General features: G+C 37.5%; 1 protein-coding gene across 1 annotated transcript in view; it reads right to left on the minus strand.

Moving 5' to 3' along the window:
• LOC124619377 (nesprin-1) overlaps nucleotides 1–18,949 on the minus strand; it is a 635,455-nt gene that overhangs the window by 332,750 nt on the left and 283,756 nt on the right. The window contains exons 41-45 of the mRNA XM_047145705.1: nucleotides 18,431–18,719; nucleotides 11,944–12,150; nucleotides 3,550–3,844; nucleotides 1,255–1,528; nucleotides 797–977 (exon numbers count right to left, since the gene is read on the minus strand). Coding sequence (XP_047001661.1) covers nucleotides 797–977; nucleotides 1,255–1,528; nucleotides 3,550–3,844; nucleotides 11,944–12,150; nucleotides 18,431–18,719 — 1,246 coding nt within the window. The remainder of the gene's footprint in view (nucleotides 1–796; nucleotides 978–1,254; nucleotides 1,529–3,549; nucleotides 3,845–11,943; nucleotides 12,151–18,430; nucleotides 18,720–18,949) is intronic.

An 18,949-nucleotide genomic window follows, 5' to 3' on the forward strand; every position in this document is an offset into this window, starting at 1 on the left:
TAACATCAAAGGCAGGGCTATCTGTGAAACAAGTCATGTGATCTACAAGCTAAGCTGGAATCACTGTGCTGGATTCTATGTAGGCACAATAACCAAGCTGTCTGTCTGTCTGCATGAATGGCCACTGACGAACTGTGACCAAGAAACAAGTGGACCACCCTGTTGCTGAACACGCAGCCAAACATGATACCCTTCATTTCAATGCTTCACTTCCTGTGCCACATGGATCCTTCCCACCAACACCAGCTTTTCTGAATTTTACAGATGGCAACTTTCCCTGCAATACGTCCTATGTTCCTGTAAACCTTCTGGCCTCAACCTTCGTTAGTCATTGTCCTCACCCATTCTGCCTCTTTCCTGTCCCCATTCCAGCACTACACAGCCGTCATTCCACCATCACACTCAACCTTTTATTTCCCTCCTTCTCTGCTACCACCCCCCTCCCCACTGCTCCCCTGCCCTCTGTCTAACATGCAGCACTTAACTGCGCATCACCCTCGCCATGCTATCCCTCCCCCTCCCTGCCCCAGCCTTTTCCTTACCACCACCCAGTCGCCACTCCCATCAAGCACTGGTGCTGCTGCTTGCAGTATGGTTTCAGTTGCCCGAGACTGCAGTTGTGTGTGTGTGTGTGTGTGTGTGTGTCTGACATCTATTGTTTTAATTGAGAGGATCTTTTGTTGTGCCTATCTTCGACTCAGAATCTCTGCTATATGGTGAGTAGCAACTTTCCTTTTCATAACACTGTTATTATTAGCACTGTTCTTACAGTCAGTTTTGTTTATTATTCACTTACTTAAGATTATTTAAGTCTCTTTCCATGGCTTCTTTGGCTCTAGGAGGTAATTTATCAGTTTTGTTGGAAACATGGTCAGTAAGAGCCTTCATTTTAATATCACCTTCCATTTTCAGGCAATCCTGTATTTCTCTGACTTTTGACAGCCTGGACTGTATTGTTGGTTTATTTCCACTATAATCTGTAACAAGAAGGGGAAATGGACATAGTTATCCTCTAAGTTACTCAAGACTCATGTGCATAACAAAACAAGCACAAATAAATAATTTCTTCATGAAATTTGTTTAGCTTTCATTTAATGCTACTAGGGAGTCGTCAAAATGAAGGTTACAAGTAGCATTTACCCCTACTAAATTATTCTCTATGTTACTAGCATCAGAATGTCAAAATGATCCAAAAATGACACACCCTAAGCCATATACCTTAAGTACTTTACAAATATAAGAGATGCTAGTTACCTGAATAACCAGCAAGACGATCCCACAAAGCTTTCTGATAATCATGGTAGTTCTTTTGTAGATCATTAAATTGCTGAAACACATCCAAGCTTTCCTCAAGCTGCGTTATCATCACCAGCAGCCCGTTCACCAGCCTTTCGTATCGATTGCTGATGTCTTCTACAGCTTTCTTTACCTCCTCATCATCTCCTCCAGTTAGCTGTACAACAGCTTGTGCTTTCTCTGTCACTGCTTCAATGACACGTTTATGAGTTATCACTTCCTGCAGGGTTGTCTGCAAATATAATTTTGAAAATTAAATTAATTAATGAAATGTTGCCACTCAAAAGCAGAGAATATTGTTATAGTTCTGTAAAAATGTTTATAAAAGCTGTTTACTATTGTCACAGATTCCATAACTATAAAAGTATGTGCAAGTACTCATTAACATTAAAGAAGCATGATTACTAAAAATTTTACATCTTCATAATTACAGCCAAAAAGAAATCCACTAGATCCTCCAAATCAGGATTGTCATCTGTGGGCAATATACAATTCTCACTTTTCAAAATCTGGTAGGAGAGCACTTGTACTTAAAAGTGCATTTATAATTCACATATTACAACCAAAGACTGCTTACATAATTGCTGCAAATACCAACATAATAATAAAGAAAACAGCAATTTTTATTTTTTACTGAAGTAAATATTTATGTTGACTCACAGAGATGCAAGCCATATCCTGAAGTGTACGAATGAATGGTGGTCAATTGGTTACTACATCAGAACTATAGCTTGCCTCAGCAAAAATTTCATTTATGGTTTTTGATTTGTATAAGCTAGGCATGCAGCTGAGTGTTATGATGCAGAACAGCAGAATCCCAACTGTGTAAGTTCCAGAGAGGGCATTCAATTTTGCTCTAGACACTGTGAATTATACAAAATTCAGGTCACACATCTCATAATTTTCTTCAGGGAATGGATGGAAGGTGAGAGTTTAGCACCCTGTTGATGGTGGATCATCAACATCTTCCTTTCAAGGATTAGGCTGCTAACTCTTCTGCACACACAAAAAAAATCATTCCCATCTTTTTTGAGGTCTTTCAAAATCTTTTTTCCCACCCAGCTTGTAGTTCAGCATCTTCTGGGGAATTCTGTGACCAGGCATTCTCACGAGGTGTTGTCTCCAATCTACACAACCAATGGTGGATACGGAGAATAAACTCAGATGTGGAAAAATATTAGGCATGACCTTATTTATGTAAATGGTACTCAACACTACTGCATGTAATATTTTTTTGAAACTACTAATGATATGGAGAAAAAAACAGGTTATGTATTCATGTGCAGCTGCCAGTCTCATTTCTCAATATTTTTTCCATTTGGTGTGCTAGGAACACATGTTTAAAATTATGCACAGTGTACTTCAGAAGTATTATGTCTACTAGCAGAAATAAGCATAATAACTGAGCTTCATGATTGGTAGAATAATTTATTTTTCCCATTTGTCATAAAACTACCAAACAACAATATAATGGTGACACTACATATTTTGCATGTCTGATGACAATGTGTTCTGCCTACCCCCTCCTCCGAAATCTGCCTCATTCATATCATCATACTTTCTACAGTCATTAATTTCAACTTATTGCCTGTGATATTTACTTTAATAGACTTCCATCACCTACAAATTATGGATTATTGAGTGTTCACTTGTTTTTGGCACTAATAGAGGAGCATACAGGGAATGGAGGAAGCAATTTCCACCTCCAACATAGACTGACATGGGAGAGGAGAGGTGCAGAAGAAGCAATCTCTGCCTTTCTTGTGCAGAGCAGTACCATTATGTATATGTGTATTTTTCCCACCAGCAACAAACAAGACAACACAGAACTCACAACAGTGACAGTGGCATTTCACACAATATTGTTGGATCACTATGGTTGCCAATGACTAAACACAAAATGCTACTAGCCTGAAATATTAAAACTTTCACTTAATCAGAAACAGGAAGAAAAATGAGCAGGTAGTTATGAAGCAAAATTTATAGCTACAGCTCAGCAAAATGTGCAGAAGCTCAGAGTTTTCATTGTGGCCAGTAAAATTTATTTTTTTATCAGATGTTCTACAGGATTAGATTTGATACACCCTTTCTTTGTCAACCCCAGTCTCTGTGAAAAGGTTACGTAATATCCACTAAATAAATGTAGTCCTTATTGTTGCAGTCACAAGCACATTATAATATTTCAAATATAGTAGAACAGTAGAAATCAAACAACAAGTTTAGAAGCATTTGTTGGTTAGAAAGAAACTGTACCTTATGTTTAAGCAGTTTTGATCTAATCTCCTGGGTGGAGCCCCAAGTAGCAGTCGGGTCCTGCTGCAACGAACGCTCCATAGCATCAAGCCATGCTAGTGTCTGCGCCAGTGTTTCTTGATAACTGGTTCTCTGGAGACTTTGTGCATCCTGACGCTTCTGTTCCTGTTCTATTCCTTGTTCAAGTTTGTCCCATCTATCTCTTATCTCTCGCAGCTGTGAACGGATCAGCTCTCGTCCAGGAGCTGCTGTGTCTGGGTACAGTCGCTCACCGGCACTTGTCAGGTTGCCTAATCTGTACAAATAGAGATAATAATGCAATTTTTCAACCTTTGAGATTCAAGACATAGTAAAAATTTAACATTATGAGAGTCGCCTGAAGAATTCATTGTACTGATAGAACTGTTTGTTCAAGCTCCAAATCCAATCTTAATTTTTTTTTTTTTAAAAAGAAAAGAACCTCTGCACTAAAACGTATACAAATAATAGACACAAGACACAATAAGGGCCTAACAACTTTATTTATAGAAAGTAGCTTTCTATGATGGCTATTGTTTCCTGTCTCTTTTCGTTGGTATAAGTATTAAAAGCTTTTCAATGTGGAGTGGTTAAATAATTTCAGATAATGTGATAAAATCAAATACAAATATGAATACCCAATTCAATAAATATAAAATAAGCACGTATAGTAGATAAATGTATATCTGCAGTCACACAGGATGAAGTAGCAAAGCCAATAAAAGGGCTAAAAAACTCGAACTCTGCAAGCACTGATGATACACATACAATAATCTTACAGAAGAGAACTCCACACCTAGCTGAACTACTTACACACTTGCGTGACAGTTCACTTAAACTTAGCACTTTCCCAAATGCATTTAAAACGTATTCAATAATTCAGGTAAAAAAGGTGGGAGAGATACTGTAAATAACTACAAGACCACCACAGTTTCCTCTTACACTTCAAAAATATTAGAGAACATTACGGAATTTCTAAATAAAAACAAAAGTCACTGTAATAAATGAACGGATTCTGAAATAAGAGGTCAATAATACTGGTGATTGTCATTTATGAGTGCAATGAATTGAATACTAAGACTGATGGACAAGACACAGGAGTATTTGTTGACCTATCAAAAGTGTTTCATGTGATGGACCATAAGATTCTGCTGTCACACCTTGAAAACTATGGTATTTGAAATCTGTCCAGCAGCTGAATCAGGGACTGATGACTTTGCCGTTTAGTACCTTAACCTTCAACCAACCAACCAACAGTTGGATCAGTTCCTTCCTGAGCAATCATAAGCAAGTGATGAGCATCTCACACTCTAGTATTGTTGTGACTCGCCGATCTTTCAAAGTGCCGCTGCGCAGTTACGTGCGTCCTCTACATGCGGCGCTGTCTGCCAGCGATGCAGCAGCCGAGCCACCTAAGCAGCCAGCCAGCCAGCGGCCGCTTGACTGGGGCTCAGTGCTGATTTGACTGTTACCGTGTACACATGTCTTGCTTTGTCTATTTGCTCTGTGACTTACATGTATTGTGTCGTTTTTGAAAATATACAGACAGAAGTGAGCACGTTTCAGCAAAGGACAAAGACGCAGGATCCCATCCTCATCGCCAATTGTTATAATGTCAAGTTGAACACATATATTTCAAAAACCACACAGTACATGTAAGTAACAGAGCAAGTAGACAAAGCAAGACATGTGTACACGGTAACAGTCAAATCAGCACTGAGCCCCAGTCAAGCGGCCGCTGGCAGGCTGGCCTCTTAGGTGGCGCGGCTGCTGTATCGCTGGCAGAGAGCGCCGCATGTAGAGGACGCACATAACTGTGCGGCGGCACTTTGAAAGATTGGCGAGTCACAACAAATATCAACCTTAAAACTATTTCTGAACACTTATCAAGGTATAACTAATGAAATATGTTGTACCCCATGGATCAGAAATGGGACAACTTCTGTTCCTTTTGTACATTAGCAATCTAGGTTTAAATGTGGATGCATATAAAATGATCACATTTGCACAGGATGCAACAGTTCTATTAAAAGCAGAAAATAAGGAAGAACTACAGCATTCAGTGAAAACTGTCACAAAACAACTTAGCAACTGCACACAACATAATGAGCTCGTAATATATAGCAAAAAAAACTAGTGCCCAAAAATTTTACAATCCTCTGAACAAGGATATGTACACTATGTGATCAAAAGAATCTGGACACTTCGCTGAAAATGACTTACAAGTTTGTGATGCCCTCCATTGGTAATGCTGGAATTCAATATGGTATTGGGCCACCCTTAGCCTTGATGACAGCTTCCACTCTAGCAGGCACATGTTCAATCAGGTGCTGGAAGGTTTCTTGGGGAATGGGAGCCCATTCTTCACTGAGTTCTGCACTGAGGAGAGGTATTGATGTTGGTCAGTGAGGCCTGGCACGAAGTCGGCCTTCCAAAACATCCCAAAGTTGTTCTGTATGTTTCAGGTCAGGACTCAGTGCAGGCCAGTCCATTACAGGAATGTTATGGTTGTGTAACCACTCCGCCACAGGCCATGCAATATGAACAGGTGCTTGATAATGTTGAAAGATGCAATCGCCATCCGAAATTGCTCTTCAACAGTGGGAAGCAAGAAGGCACTTAAAACATCAATGTAGGCCTGTGTTGTGATAGTGTCAAGCAAAAACAACAAGGGGGCTTTCAAGAAAAACATGACCACACCATAACACCACTGCCTCCGAATTTTACTGTTGGCACTACACATGCCAGCCGATGACGTTCACCAGGCATTCACCATACCCACACCCTGCCATTGGATCGCCACATTGTGTACCATGATTCGTCACTCCACACAACGTTTTTGCACAGTTCAATCATCCAATGTTTACTGTCCTTACACCAAGTGAGGTGTCATTTGACATTTACCGGCATGATGTGTGGCTTATGAGCAGCCACTCGGCCATGAAATCCAAGTTTTCTCACCTCCCGCCTAACTGTCATAGTACTTGCAGTGGATCCTGATGCAGTTTGGAATTCCTGTGTGATGGTCTGGATAGACGTTTGCCTATTACACATTATGACGCTCTTCAACTGTCGGCAGTCTCTGTCAGTCAACAGATGAGGTCGGCCTGTACGCTTTTGTGCTGTACGTGTCCCTTCATGTTTCCACTTCACTATCACATCAGAAACAGTGGACCTAGGGATGTTTATGAGTGTGGAAATCCTGCATACAGACATATGACACAAGTGACACCCAATCGCCTGACCACGTTCGAAGTCCGTGAGTTCCACGGAGCGCCCCATTCTGCTCTCTCACGATGTCTAATGACCACTGAGGTCACTGATGTGGAGTACCTGGCAGTAGGTGGCAGCACAATGCACTTAATATGAGAAAATGTTTTTGCGGGTGTCCAGATTCTTTTGATCACATAGTGTATGTCCCATTTATCTTGATCAACAATGAACCAGTTGGTAACAGTACAGAAATTAAATTCTTATGATTATGGCTACAGAACAAAATTGGAATAAGCATACATAACACAAAATTAAACATAACCTGCTGCCTTTGTTGCTTACTAAAATCCTGCTGTAGTGAGGAAACAGTAAATAGTGCTTATCATGCTTACTTTCATTCTCATTTTATATCGTGTCGCATTTTGGGAAAATTCTAAATCTATTATCAGAACATTTAAAAAGCAAAAAAAGGGCTATTAGAATAAAGTTTGGATGTAAACCTAGAGACTTAGGTAAAGCTCTGTTTAGGGTCTCTTATATTCTTTAAAATAAATTTAAGAGGTAAGAAAAGTAGATTAAAAAGCTTTGATAGTTCTGATCACTTTATGAGACAAAACAAACAACATACATAGGATCAAAGTTAAGACATCTCTTTGACAAAGTGATACTTTCCACACCAAATTTTAACTCTATAACAAACATCCAAAAAACATAAAAGCAAGTACTGATGTCAAAATTTTTAAAGTAATATTTACAGCATCACTACTTTCACTCCACCGAAGAATATTTATATGTATGAAGTGTACTATATAAATATTTGAATTAATGAAGTATATTATGTGGGATTTTAAATATGTATGCAGAGAAACCACTTTCACTTGTACACACATAAGCTGGCTTTGTTCAATGTCATGGTATAAGCTGCTTTTGTAATAACAGGACTAATAAAAATACAATGCAATACAACATTGGTTAAATATCATTCTGCACATTACTAAATATAAAGCCATGGTAAGTTTGATTATTCCAAGGATCACATAAAATATTTTAACAATGTCTAGTTCATTGTTGAGAGCCGTCTGAATTGCTCAGTGTGTCAGCTGGCTACATAAATCAAAATAGAATTGGATGATATTCACAAAGACTCTGCACCATCATCGAGCACCATGTACTTTTAGATTAATAAATTTAAATGTGATCCAACAAGCACCAAAGTTGAAATGCATTCCAGCCATCCAGTTCAGGTCACCACACAGGAAACCATTGACAAAATTAATAATACAGTAATGCAAGACTACCAAATAATAATTTGTGGGTTTGCTGAGACTGTAGGCATGTCAACTGGGCAAGAGCATAATATCCTGCATGGAGAATTGGCTTTGAAGAAGCTGTGTGTGAGGTGGATGGGACGATTACTCATAGCTGACCAAAAGCGAAGCTGGCACAACATTTCAGCACAATGGTTGGTGATGTTTAATAGCAATCTGCAATACTTTTGCACCAATTTGTGACTTTTGATGAAACCTGAATCCATCATTATACACCACAGTCTAAACAACAATCAAAACAATGGGCAAAGGCTGGTGAAAGTGCACTGAAGACGGCAAAGACCATTTTGTCAGCTAGTAAGGCGATGGCCACTGTTTTTTGGGATTCCCAAGGAATAATCCTAACAGATTAATCCTAAAAAGCAGAATCATAACAGGAGCCTGTTTACGAAACAAACATTTTTAATTGCTTTTTTACCAGACTTATCACAACATCCTCAAACAATCTAAAAACAACTGATTTCTGAAAGAAATATGAAGAATGACTTAGATACAAAAAAGTTTTGTCTAGAGCAACATATAGAAGCATGTGCCTGTCAACTTAAACTGAAGGAGGGCTCTTTTATAATTGTAACAGTATATAGGTCCCCTTCAGGAAACTTTCATTTATTCCTGGAAAACTTGGATGCCTTGTTGTGCTATCTGTCAGATAGGGGAAAGCAAATTATTATTTGTGGGGACTTCAATGATGATTCACTGAAAGAGTGTAATAGGAAGAATGACCAGGAAGTCTTGCTCGGTTCTTTCAATTTGACATCTGTCATTAATTTTCCTACTCGGGTAGTAAAGGACAGCAGCACATTGATAGATAACACTTTTATAGACCAATATAGGTTTAAAAACATAAATTCTTGTCCTGTTGAGAATGGGCTGTCTGATCATGATGCTCAGCTAGTTACAGTATATGACACAGCTCCATTCAATAATTCAAAACTACCCTCCAAAGTTGTGCATTCAATTAATGACTCAACAATTAGAAATTTCAGAGAAAATCTTCAGCAGTTAGACTGGGATGAGGTGTACAAGGAACCCGATGCTAATTTAAAATATAACTTATTTCATGATACACTTGTAAGAGAATTTGAAAACTGTTTCCCCAAGAATGTAGTTAAATCTAATAATAAGAAACCATGCAAAAAAACTTGGCTTACTAAAGGAATAAAAATATCTTGTAACCACAAAAGGGAACTGTATCTAACAACAAGAAAGAGTAATGACCCAGAAACAGCCAGATATTATAAAAACTACTGTGCTACATTAAGAAAGGTTATTAAAAAGTCCAGAAGCACGTGCATCATGTCTGAGATTAATACCTCTGGTAACAAAATCATAACAATTTGGAATATTATTACAAGGGAGACAGGACAACCAAGAGTACTTGATAAACAACAAGCTGGAAGTCGAAAACATTTTGAATAATCATTTTTTAAATGTTGTAGAGAAAATAGGATCTAAATGTTCATTAGAAGAAGCAAGGCAGTTAATGGAAGAGGCCTTACCCACACCATTTGATACAATTGAAATTCCACCCACCTCTCCTCCTGAAATTAGGAAGATAATAAACTCTCTCAAGAATAAAAGCTCACACGGAATTAATGGCATTTCCAGCGGGATAATAAAAGCTTGTTCCCAAGAAATAAGTGGGATTCTTAGCCACATATGTAATAGCTCTCTGAAGCAGGGCATTTCCCCAGATAGACTGAAGTATGCCATTGTTAAACCACTGCATAAAAAAGGGGATATGACTGATGTCAACAACTACCGCCCAATCTCTCTTCTGACTGCCTTATCCAAAATTCTTGAAAAAGTAATGTATTGTAGAGTAGCTTCACACCTTTGTAAAAATAAAGTTTTAACAAAATGTCAGTTTGGTTTCCAGAAAGGTTTCTCAATGGAAAATGCTATATATACTTTCACTAGTGAAGTATTAAATGCTCTGAGTAGCTGGAAGTAACCCCTTGGGATTTTTTATGATCTATCAAAGGCTTTTGATTGTGTAAATCATGGAATACTTCAAGATAAGCTCAAGTACTGTGGTATGAATGGGACAGTGCTCAAATGGTTTAAATCATACCTAACTGGAAGAGTGCAGAAAGTTGAAAGAAATAGTTCACATAATATGCAAAAAACTGGTGATTTCTCAGACTGGGGAACAATCAAGAATGGGGTGCTGCAAGGTTCAGTCTTGGGTCCTCTGCTGCTCTTAATATATATTAATGACTTGTCATTCTTTATTAACGAAGATGCAAAGCTGGTACTTTTTGCCGATAATACAAGTATAGCTATCACAGCCGACAGACAAGAATTAACTGGTGAAATTGTAAACAATGTTTTTCAGAAAATCATTAAGTGGTTCTCTGCAAATGGGCTCTCATTAAGCTTTGACAAAACACAGTATATACAGTTCCACACAGTAAATGGAATGACCCCATTAATAAATATAGACTTCGATCAGAAATCGGTAGCTAAGGTAGAATATTCAAAATTTCTAGGTGTATGCACTGATGAGAGGTTGAACTGGAAAAAAACACACTGAGGATCTGCTGAACCATTTGAGTTCAGCTGCTTATGCTATTAGGGTCATTGCAAATTTTGGCGATATACATCTGAGTAAATTAGCTTACCACGCCTATTTTCACTCTCTGCTTTCGTATGGCATCATATTCTGGGGTAACTCATCATTGAGTAAAAGAGTGTTCATTGCACAAAAGCGTGTAATCAGAATAATTGCTGGAGCTCATGCAAGATCATCCTGTAGACACTTATTTAAAGAGCTAAAAATCTTCACTGTAGTCTCACAATATGTATATTCACTTATGAAATTTGTTATTAACAATCCGAATGAATTCAAAAGTAATAGCAGTGTACATGGCTACAACTAGGAGAAAGGATGATCTTCACTACTCAAGGTTAAATCTAACTTTGGCTCAGAAGGGGGTTAATTATGCTGCCACAAAACTCTTTGGTCACTTACCTAATAGCATCAAAAGTCTGACAGATAGCCATATAGCATTTAAAAGGAAATTAAAAGAATTTCTTAATGGCAACTCCTCCTACTCATTAGACGAATTTTTGGATATAGTAAGTGGGTAATTTCCCAATCCCACAAAAAAAAAAAAAAAAAAAAAAAAAAAAAAAAAAAAAAAAAAAAAAAAAAAAAAAAAAAAAAAAATTAAAAATATTGAGTGCCATGTAATATTTTGTCTAATGTAATATCTTGTATAGACACCTTTTATTAACCTGACACGTTCCACATCATTACGAAGTGTCGTATTCATGCTCTATGGAACAAGTACTAATCTAATCTACAATAGTTTTAATATGGGTTTTGGATCGGGACTGAGAAGGACAATAAAATGATGAAGACAAAATAAACTGAAAAGACAAGTAACAGAAAGGATAGAGGAAAATAAAAATAAAACTAAATAAGTCAAAATTTTAGTAAAATTTATGAAAATTGCATAAAAAGGATAAAGAACACAAATCTGTCAGTATATGACATGAGATTCAATAGATGAAAATTTAATTAAGAAGTCCTGGTTCCCAACTCAGGGGCTTGTTTTGCTCCTAACCAATACCAAAATGTTGTAATTTGCATTGATCTCATTGGAAAGAATAAATAATAGGGAGACAATAGAATGCACTTATTTTCTGCAGACAAGAGTATGAAGTGTTTTGTTGGGCATATACACAGTTTTTTCCAGAACATCAAATTTAAACAGACACTTACTGAAATGTTAATGCTGTATTTTTTGTATCACTAAAAACGGAAATATCTTTTAACTCCGTAAATTTTATTTTCAATGGTGGGATTCTAGATTGCTGTTTAACTAACTTGTGAGCAGCTTGTTCCTTTTCAGTGAGGAGCATAGCAAGCTTGCTTGGTGCACCAGGTGTAACTTTCATGGCCTCCAGCTGCTCTTCCAAAGGGGAAAGCCATGCCTCCGTTTCAGCCAATCGTTCTTCATAAGCTCGATGGTCGTCTACCAGGCTCTGCCACCGGTTGATTACTTCTTTGCTTAATACATGGAGTAACTGGTACCTAAAATAACAGATTAGTGACAGTTAAACTACATATTTAAAATTTACTCATTTCAGAGTCATAGTTACTTTTCCCTAATCTGTCTAACACTGATTTTTTCCACAAAACCAATATTCAGGATTGTATTTTCATTTGGGATGAATGAGTTAAATGCACTGACCATTCCAATTTGCATTTATAGTTAATGACTCCCTCATTCCTCATAAATAATTGGATAATTTAAAAATACAGTGTATTACCTACTTATTCATCTATATGGAAAGAGATGATTCATCAGACCTATTTTTTGAAATTTTCATTGCTAAAAGTGCAAAAATGTAATAATCTTAAAAACCACATAAAATCATTTCAATAAAAAATTAATATCACTCAATTTGTCAGAAATTTTACATGCACCAGAAACTAAATCCTTTGTAGGACACTCTAATGTTGCATTCATTGAACTGTAGCAGTGGATAATTAGTGAGAACATTTAGACACACACATAAGAAAATCGAAACTGAATCAAAAGGACAACAGCAGTTCTCGAGATTCTAATTCGAAAGTTAAAGGACAGTATATACAGCATGCAACTGAAATTCTGTGAATTTAACGCAATATTTGCAAATAGAAAAATGAAGAAATTATTATTATAAATATTTCTATTATGTTGATTTTTATTAAAATTTTACATACAATGGAATACTTCATATTGCAAAGTAATGTTTGAATTATTGAAAACTAAGGCACAATATTGTCACTTTTATTATTCCCCCCCCCCCCCCCCCCCCTCCCCCCAAGAATTTGCAAGTTTCATAGCTTTTTGCATCAACCTCCAGACTGCCTTTGCCAAGCTCAAATACCTGAAACATCCATGCAACGTGGGGGGAATGACTCACATTTGAAATGATTGGTATTCTACAAACACATATAATATGTCAATGTCCCTGTCACAGTTACATCTTTTCAGTTCTTTGTTTATTTTCTCCATCTACTTGTTACTGTTCACAACTTCACTTCATAAGGCATGTGCAATAGATAGCTTTATCTAGAAAATCTATGTCAGGTCTTTTGCGATTCAATTCAATTTCAATTCAATTTATTAGCGTCCTTGTAGTACATCATCGAAATGACATAGGACTTGTCAATAAACATTACATGAATTTACTTGTCACTTAGACATTACAATTTTAATAGAACTTTTAGAACATTAACATAAAAATATACAAGTAGGATAACAACGTACAAAAAAAAAGTTTGTGATTCTCACATCAAAGATTATTTACATTAACACTGTTTCACACTTTCATAGAAACAGCAAGTATTTAAATGTGAGCAATTACACATATTTATTATGTCAGGGAAATTTTAACTGCGCTTTTATTGTCAACGATTCATAAACTCTTCAATACTGTAAAAACTATTGCTCAATAACATGTTTTTTAATTCTCTTTTAAATACGTGCAGTTTTGGTATTATTTTTAGTTCTTTGGGGAGAGCACTGTAGAGGATTTTGGGTTGGTATAGTACACTTTTGTGATACATAGCTGTTTTATGAATTTCTCTGTGGAAATCATTCCTATTCCTTGTTTCGTAATTGTGAAATTCTCTGTTTAATGTAGAAAATTCCTCGTGTTCTTTTAAGAAACATATGCTTTCATATATGTATAAAGATGGTAGTGTCATGATTTTTAATTCTTTGAAAACATGCCTACAAGAGGCTCTATATCCTATACCTTTTATTATTCTGACTGCCTTCTTTTGTAGTTTAAATGAACGATGCACTTGTTCCTTGTTACAACTGCTTGGTCTCTTAAGGGAAGCGTGCACAACTATCCTGCAAGTTGTTCAGTATTGTGACGTGCGTAAATTAACTTCTTTTAATTCATTAAGATGTCCATGCAAAGATTTTGGCATTCACATATTCACTTTTTTGGCTATGCTATCAATACTATGCGTTACCCGGTTACCTTCCATTCCGAAGACTGTTGCACTCTGTGGCTATTATATTGACTTGTAAATAATAGATTTCAGTTATTAGTCATTCTTTTCAAATTTTATTGGCAGATATAGATTTCAGCTAGAAACTAGCCATTCTCAGTGCACTATCATTTCTGATCAATGCATGTAATGCCTGTTGGTCGGGCGTTGTCCACAGTTCATTGAATACTACATTCAATGAACTGTGGATGAAGCCTGACCAACAGGCATTACATGCATTGATCAAAAATGATAGTGCATTGAGAATGGCTAGTTTCTTGCTAATATCTAGATCTGCCAATAAAATTTAAAAAGGACGAATGATAGCTGAAATCTATTATTTACAAGGCAATACTAAGTGTTTCTTCCTTGCTGAAGAGCAGTGGTGTACAATAGTCTGCCTGAGAGACCGAATGATTTAATGGTAATTAACTCTGTCCCTAAGAAATTTCTTTGGGACTGACTAATCAACTTTTGTGTTTCTTATTTATATCCACAATAGCTTTTCCATCCATTTGCCTTGAAAATGTGATCTGCTATGTTGGTGACTTCTGTGTTTGGCAGTGACATTTTCCCACTACATCTCCCAATATGTAGTGACAGTCTTGATGTAATTATCTAGTTAGCACATACATTATGTAATGGTTAGCTACAAGCTCTTGTTGGTTTGCGGGTTTTTCAGGATCAGGTATATGATGTCTTGTGTCTGTAAACGAGGTTCCATTCTTGGATTCTTAAGCGCGTAATTAATAAGGTCAGTCAGTTTTTGACTTAGACACTTGACTTGAATCTTTCTCACAAGCAGTTTCATATCCTGTTGGGACCTGCTGACTTCCAGTTAGGCAGAATCTTTAACACTGTCAGTTCCAAAAAGTTACTTGCTCTTTCGATGGGACAATACTGATTTTGAAGCTATTCTTGGTTGCCTAATCAACAGCTACATATAGACATGTACTCTGCAAGCCACCATATGGTGTGGCGGATTATACCTTGTACCACTACTAGTCAGTCCCTTTCCTTCTCTACTTGCAAATAAAGCCAGGGAAAAATGACTGCCTATATGCTTTTGTACAAGCCCTAATTTCTCTTATCTTGTCTTCATGGCACTCACGCAGAATGTATATTTGCCTCAGGACAATCACACAGTCCACAGTAAAAATTTTATCCAATTTGAAAAAATAGAGAACTCACTTTATTTTTCCTTGTCCTGCAACCATAGATACAAACAGACATTACAGACATTCTGTTTCAGTGTAGAAGAACATTCATTGGTGCACTTTTTCAGATGTCTGATGATCTTGTTATAATATTGTTCCTGTTGTTCCTAGTTTTCTGGCCTTACACCACATACGCGTCAAGCACTGGAATTCTCTTCTCCAGTCTTCAGTCTTGTTCAGTAAGCCCTGCTCCTTGATGGCTACAGATCTAATGATATTTTTTTCTTGGTGATTATTCTCGTCTAATGACTGATCCAACTGATGTCAGAGTGGTGAGTGCACCACAATACTACAAGATACGCTCATCCCCAAATATGAAAGTACACTGTCTAGTCACATTACAGTGACCAACTGTCAAAAGCCTGAATAACCAATATTTGCAGCACGAGAAGATAGTGAATGAGGTTCTGGTAGGTACCGACAGGGATGTGGAGCCATGTCGACTTCAATGCCATGACCATCTGCACTAGGTTTCTCATATGAGACTCCATGGCATGAACAGCCTGATCGAGGTGGACCCACAGATTGCCAACTGGGTTTAAATCCAGGCAAGGGAGTATGGTAAAATTGTCTTGGTGCTCTTCAAACCATGCATGTACACTGCAAGCCGTGTGACATATTGCAGAATCCTCCTGCAAAATGCCATCATGCCGAAGAAAAACAAACTACATGTAGGGGTTGACCAAGGATAGATCCATACTTTTGTTGATACACTATGCCTTCCAGAACGATGAGAAGACCCAGAGAATACCACAGAAACATTCCCCAGACTGTAACACTCCCTCCTGGTTGCAGCATGTTAGCTTTCAGACATTTCATGCTGTACAAGCCAACAGTCATCTGTCCAGTGGAGCATAAAATGTGATTCATCTGAAAAGGCCACCTGTTGTCACTCAGTGGACTTCCTCTTGCGGTACTGGTATGCAAATTCTAGCCCTTGATGCTGATGAACAGCAATCAGCATGCGTGTACGAACCAGGCATCTGCTGTGGAAGACCATACACTGCAATATTCACCGAAATGTCACTGAGACGACAGTATTGGTGGCCCCTTGGTTAATCCAGGTGGTCAGTTGCTCAACAATTGCATGTCTATTCAACCGTACACATCTCAGCAGCCATTGCTCACCCCTGTCATCTAGGGCTCGGTGTTGCCTCGGTGCCGGTTTTGAATAGTGCCATTTTGCCACACAAGGTATACTTCAACTGTGGTGGCAAGTGAACAGTTCCTAAACTTAGCCATTTCAGATCATCCCCTTTCGGACGTCAGATAAATGACTCTGTTTCCGCATTACAACACTGACTGCACTGGTTTTCATGTCCTCATGACACACTTTATATGCCCTCCACTGCTAGACCTGCCATCTGCTACCTGTGAGTGGTCACTGCACACTTACTTTGAACGTAGGCGGTGGTCACATTAATGTCACTGTACCATGTATTATCTAATCTTTTTTTTTTCACCACTGAACTACATTTTTGGGTGTAATGGAGGCCATTTTCTAGCATCAGTTCCTTTGAATTCAATCATCACTCTTGTCATCTCAGTTTGCAAACTTTAAATCAAATTTGATCCAATTGTAGTTATTTTATCCCGTATGGTCATTTCTTCACTTGCTGTTTCTTAGACAGGCATGACCATATGTGTCTTTGGCTACAGCATTCTTTCCATTTCCAGTCTAATGGCAAGTTTTCTAGCGTTAGGTATCACATCAAAACCCAAAATGAGTCTCTATTAATTGGCAACACACTGACTATTGTATTCCAGAGAATCCTGGAAATGTGCTTGTGAGCTGTGATTGTAATCTTGCCTGTACTCATTTACTGCTCACCCTCCATGACTAACTCTTAAAGTAAAGGCATAGTATTTCTTCATTCAAAGCACATGTCCATTTTCCACTACATCTCCCCAATAGTACTTGGGTGAGAAGTGGTTGACAACTTTGCACAGCATCCATACCAGTGTAACCATTATGTGATATTTGGCTTCTCTCTTCCACTGGCTGTGTTTTACAATAAATTTTCCTAAGCCAATTGCACCTGGATCAGCTCCAGTCAACAGAGACCCTTTCTCAGAGGCTTCTATGTACATTTTTCTTAAAATGTTTAGTTATTTGGGACCCGGAATACTTGATTGATGCAGCAGAGTCCAGTTTACTGTAGGAATAATGTTAACAAACTACAATGCAAACATTTTTGTGTAATATGTGGAATGTTGGAAAAAGTGAGTAACTGCAAAAACATGGAAAATAATGGTTATTAATCTAATTTGTAAGTTCTAAATTATTCATTATGAAGGTAAACATGAAATAATAAAAAAATGGACTATTAATACATTTTCCTTTACCTAATGGCAGATCTAAACCTGAACCGACAACCGCAATAAATCACTTACAAACTGAGTAAAATGATACTCTCAGTAAGAATTGTATCAAAAGGAAAATTCACTTGAGAAAACTAAAATTATGATGCAGAATTGCTGTCAGTATTTACTTTCAAGAGATAAAATATCAGTACTGCTGTCATGCACAAAAGTGAAACAAGCTATCCTAGCTTTTGGAAGTGATTGTTCCTTTCTTGAGGAGGAGAGGGGTATGGGTCGTGGAAGGTTAAAAAGGAAGAGCAGGCTACTGAGATTCAGGATGGGAGGGACCAGTTTGTTTTGAGAATGAGGGAAGATTAAGATCTTTGTCTCCATTTGACCTCAAAATAGGTGGATCCCTCTTATTCTGGGTATGAGCAACTTGCTCCTCCTTTTTAATTTTCCACAACTCACCCCTCTCTTCTTCATGAGCCAGGAACTATTAGTCTGGAAAGTGAGGATAGTGTCGTGAATTTTTGTACTGGTCTATTAGCAGTTCTCATTTGTCAGCTCCTGAAGGTAAGTATAGATAAGCAATTCTGTCATAATTTTAAATGCTTGTTAAGAAGTAAGATAAGAAATCTGTATTCATTAATGCACAGACAAAATGTCTTTGAACTCAAAGTAATACCAAATAAAGGTAACAAGAAGCTTAAAAACTGTGTCAAAATATGAAAAAATCGAAAACTGTGTGGAGAAGTAAATGTAGCACAATTTTAAGAGTAAATATGTCATGAAAGTACCTGTTACTTATTTGTGATATCAAAGGTTTAATTCGGTCGGCACCACTCCAGTGGAGCAGTCCATGGGATCGATCAACGAATTCATCAATTTCATGCTCCTTGGAAGTGATGAGGTCACGTTTGTCACGGTAACTCTTCAGCTGTTCCTCTTTCTCTGCCAATGATGCCTGCAGCTGTTGGTCTCTGAATATTGCCTCTGTTGTACGGAACCACTTTGTATGCTTATCAAGCTGCTCTTCAAACTCAAGCCATTGTTTCAGAGCAGCATCTAATTTAACTTCTATGCCATCTGCAACACAAGATTAGTGAACAGATGTAGAAAAAATGTGAATTGTATTTTACTATCAATCTACATGCAAGCTAATATACCAACTGTATTATCATGAATCAGTATGATCTTATGCCTGACCACCCTTCCAACAACAACAATAATGATCTAATAATAAAGAACTAAAAAGAAATTAAATCACCAACACCAGAGGTTTCTCCACCATAGTGATACGTTATTTGTCTGTCACT

Source organism: Schistocerca americana, chromosome 6, assembly GCF_021461395.2.
Source record: "Schistocerca americana isolate TAMUIC-IGC-003095 chromosome 6, iqSchAmer2.1, whole genome shotgun sequence".
NCBI classification, from domain to species: domain Eukaryota; kingdom Metazoa; phylum Arthropoda; class Insecta; order Orthoptera; family Acrididae; genus Schistocerca; species Schistocerca americana.